This window comes from Lactuca serriola, chromosome 9, assembly GCF_051521515.1.
Source record: "Lactuca serriola cultivar US96UC23 chromosome 9, Lser_US96UC23_V15, whole genome shotgun sequence".
NCBI lineage: Eukaryota > Viridiplantae > Streptophyta > Magnoliopsida > Asterales > Asteraceae > Lactuca > Lactuca serriola.
In genome coordinates, this window is record NC_136416.1 from 193,529,422 (window position 1) to 193,533,422 (window position 4,001).

Here is a 4,001-nt window from a genome sequence, read left to right on the forward strand (position 1 = left end):
ACCGCACCAAATCCATGCGATTAATAACCGCAACACAGAAAAAACAAAACCGCACCGCAAAGATAAACGCCTAACCGCACCATGCGGTTTTGAAAATGGATTAACCGCATTTGCGGTTAGTGATGAGGTTTTGGCTAATAACCGCACCGAATCGCACCGCGCTCACCCTTACATACTAGGCCGGTTATGACATGTGATTATCAAAATTTATGATTTGATTAAAAAAAAAAAAAAAAGATAGGGTATATTTTTGTCATTTTAGTATTTCATCGAAGTTGATATGAAAGTAGCTATATGTACAATTATACAACTAGAAGTAGAGCTATACGTACAATTATACAACCAAAACTAACAAGAAAAAAGAAAGAATAACTAACATTAAACTACACTACCAAAGAGTTGCATTAAAAAAAGGACATTATCTCTCATCTTCTACCTCAGCTTATCTAGTTCACCGGCCGTTAAGATTTGCATATTGTTCAAACATGGCAGTCCCGGAATGATCCTCAATCACCTGAACTTCCGCCGGATTCTGACTCGCCTGAGCAGATGTCATAACCGGCCTATTATCAACCGTCGGAGCAAGCGGTGCAGCATTCGCTAACGCCGATCCACCACCACTACTTCCGCCGCCTTCCTCCGCTTTCCCCTGGTCCTGTAATTGCAACGCGTACTCTAAGTTCCACAAAACATCTCCCATGGTCGGCCGGTCAACACCGTATTCCGCCAAACACTTCTCCGCCGCCTCTGCAAACTTGTTCATCGACTCCGGGTTGATCTTTCCGACCAAATTAGGGTCGATTATTTTGTCCAGTAAACCCTTTCGTTTCCATTGCATCGCCCATTCTGCTAAGTTGACTTGTTCTCTGGGTAAAGACGGGTCGATGGCGGATCGGGCACATAAAACTTCCAGCAACACCACCCCAAACGAATACACATCGGATTTATCTGTTAACTGTTGTTTACGAAAGTATTCCGGATCTAAATACCCGAAGCTTCCTTTCACAGCAGTGCTCACATGGGCTTCACCCATTCCAACGTCTTTCGAAAGCCCAAAATCCGCCATTTTTGCAGTGAAGTTTTCGTCTAGAAGAATGTTGGTGGTTTTCACATCACGGTGGATGATGGCGGTGGCCGACCCTGTGTGGAGGTAGTGCAACCCACGCGCCGCCCCGATGCAAATCTCCAATCTTTGCTTCCATGAAACCACCGGCAATCCTTTCCCGTATAAATGGTCTCTGAGAGGGCCGTGTTCCATGAACTCGTAGACTAGAATCATCTCGGCGTTCTCGTCACAGTACCCGATCAACGATACCAGGTGGCGGTGGCGGAGTTTGGATAGCATCTGGAGCTCAGTTTGGAACTCGTTGATTCCTTGTTCTGATTGTGGGTTTCCACGTTTCACGGCGACTTTTGTTCCATCTTCGAGTATTCCAAGGTAGACGTTTCCAAAACCTCCGATTCCGATCACTGAATTGGAATCCCAATTCTTTGTAGCGTCTTGTAATTCGGCAAACGAAAGGTATCGGCCTAGCCCCTGTGTTGATGAATAGAACGCGCTTTTCTTCGAGCCCAATGAGTTTTTGCTCGACGACAGAAAACTGGCGTCGCCGGCGTGAACGGGAAGCAACCACGACGAGAAACTATTCTTCTTCTGCCAATCTTGAGGTCTCTTTTGCCATTTCACAGCCATAGCACCTAACCCGGCGAACGCTCCAAACATCATCGCGAAACCAACCGCCGCCACCGTACCCCGCCCTGGTCCGGTGGCCGACCTCCCGTCAGCGCCAAACTCCCCGTCTAAACTGTTCACCGAATTGTTGATTCGCAAGATTTCGAGACCGTTTAGGATCGCGTTTTTGGTTCCCATTGGTTCGTTCAACGGACCGATTTGAATGAAGAACGGATTTGAAATCATAGGCGGCTCCACAAACACGTCATGGTAGTAAGCTACCGCTAAGCCGTTGGTTATCGACGACAGATCGAGGGCTGAGACTGCGATTTTCCCGCCAACATACACATTGAAGTACAATTCGTTTAGCGTTTTGCTGACAATATCAGCAAAATGCAGACGAATGAGATACGGATAGGATTTATCGAGATCGAATTGCCAAGTGACATTGAAATTAGGGGCGATTGTGTTCGAAGTCCCCATTTCCATGGCGGATGCGTACACTGTAGGCGGTGCAATCAACGGCGAACCGCCTTCAAGATAGGTAACAACGTTCGGTGCTAACGATATGTTTTTCGCCGCTGACGGAGGTTTAAGGAACTTTTCATCGGAATTCCAAGTTCGCCCTAGGGTATCATTTCCTGGAGTGATGGTAGGCCCACCGACATTAAGCCGATAGATTTTCCGATATGAGTATCTCGTCATTCCGTGGATTTTTTTCCCGACAGGGAAGAGAGCATCGCTGGTGTCGGTAATCACCATATCCGGGGCGGAAACCACCTCTATCGCGTTAACAAACGCCGGAGATTCCTTTTTCCCACAGAATCTAAGATCGATACGCTCTGATGTCACATTCATGAGGTATTCATGCATTTCCAATTCTTTCGGAGTATATCTATGGAGGAGAACCAAAGCGTCCGCCGCCACCACCGTAAACTTCGTTTCCTGCAATTTAAACTCGTTATTCGTCCCGATTATCGGGAAGAAATGCAGTCTCACCCAATGCCAACCGGTTTTCGTGACACGAAATGAATACGTGGCTTCGGCATCGAAAACCTTGGCGGATTTGTAAATCGGGAGAGGCACATCGGCGGATTGATCAGCCACGGAGATTTCACGGCCTTTGTATTGCAAATATTGCGATGAAGTTGAATCGGAGGAGAATATGCGTCTATCGGGGAGGGTGGTCTGGGAGGAGGAACCGCAGTCTATGAGGTAGTTATCGGGAGGTGTAAATGAATCGGATTTAGCCGGAGCGGTTGCAATGAAGGCGGAGACGGTGGTGATTGTGCCAGAGAAGAGAAGAAAGAGAAGGATCGACATGAATGTTCATCTTTCCATTTGTGGGGAAGATGGTGGAAAGAGAAAAATATTATGTTCCGCAAATTCTGTATGAAGCAAAAAGGATTGAAAACGTGTGGGTTATTTTAAATTTTACCAACTGCTTTCTAAATATACAAAATGAATTACATTTGACGTAGATGACTTGATATAAGTTTATAGAAATAGTCCCTGCAGTTTGTTAAATTTATATTTTTGGTCCCTGATTAAAAACAGTTTATAGTTTATACCCTTATCTTTTTTTAAATGACAAATCTAATCTATTCCTAAACTATTTCTTAAATCCACCTATGTCCACAACGAAACTCGAACCCTCAACATCAAAGAGGGAAGACAATATCGGATACCGTTGGGCTAGAAATCTGTCGCTTTTGAAAATTACACCAATGGTCCCATGGTAAACGATAGACTTGTCAATGGAGCGGGTTTGGAGCGAATGACCTTTGATCCAAACCCGTTTAAAAAAAATAAAAACATGATATGCCCCGCTCCAATAACCCTAAAGGTCTTGAATAGCGAATCCATACTCGTATCCACCGGATCAATGAATACCCGACCCATTAACCTGATATTTTTATAATATTAAATTTTCATAATTTTTATGTGTTCCACAAAGTAATATTTCTCAAAAAGATAAAATGTCTACTTAAACAATATGTACATTAATTAATACTCAAAGTAAAATACAATAAAAATCACATTTTACTTTGACATCGAGTTGTATATTTTGTTGTCATATGTGTGTATATCATCATCATTACTATATTATTAAGGATATTTCCAATTTCTTGAAAATTAAGAGGTACAACATATATTACCTTATGTATAATAATATTAAGCATATCACTAATCTTATATGTATTACACTACACGGATCATATACGTATTACACTACACACTACACGAATCTTACCCTAATCTCCTAAGCACAGTCGCCATCAAACCAATTCTCATCGTCTCCACCAAAGATGCAGTGATCTCCACCAAC

At 43.5% G+C, this 4,001-nt stretch overlaps 1 protein-coding gene across 1 annotated transcript; it reads right to left on the reverse strand.

The window, feature by feature from the left end:
- Positions 1–231: 231 nt before the first annotated feature.
- LOC145072721 (Malectin/receptor-like protein kinase family protein) lies at positions 232–3,079 on the reverse strand. Its single transcript, XM_079019186.1, has one exon. It carries the CDS (start codon positions 2,993–2,995, stop codon positions 452–454), a length of 2,544 nt encoding a protein of 847 aa, XP_078875312.1. The 5' UTR covers positions 2,996–3,079; the 3' UTR covers positions 232–451.
- Between the last annotated feature and the right edge of the window lie 922 nt (positions 3,080–4,001).

Bases quoted from the DNA above. Each gene is read 5' to 3' on its own strand.
- LOC145072721 (XM_079019186.1), bottom strand. From the start codon at position 2,995: ATGTCGATCCTTCTCTTTCTTCTCTTCTCTGGCACAATCACCACCGTC.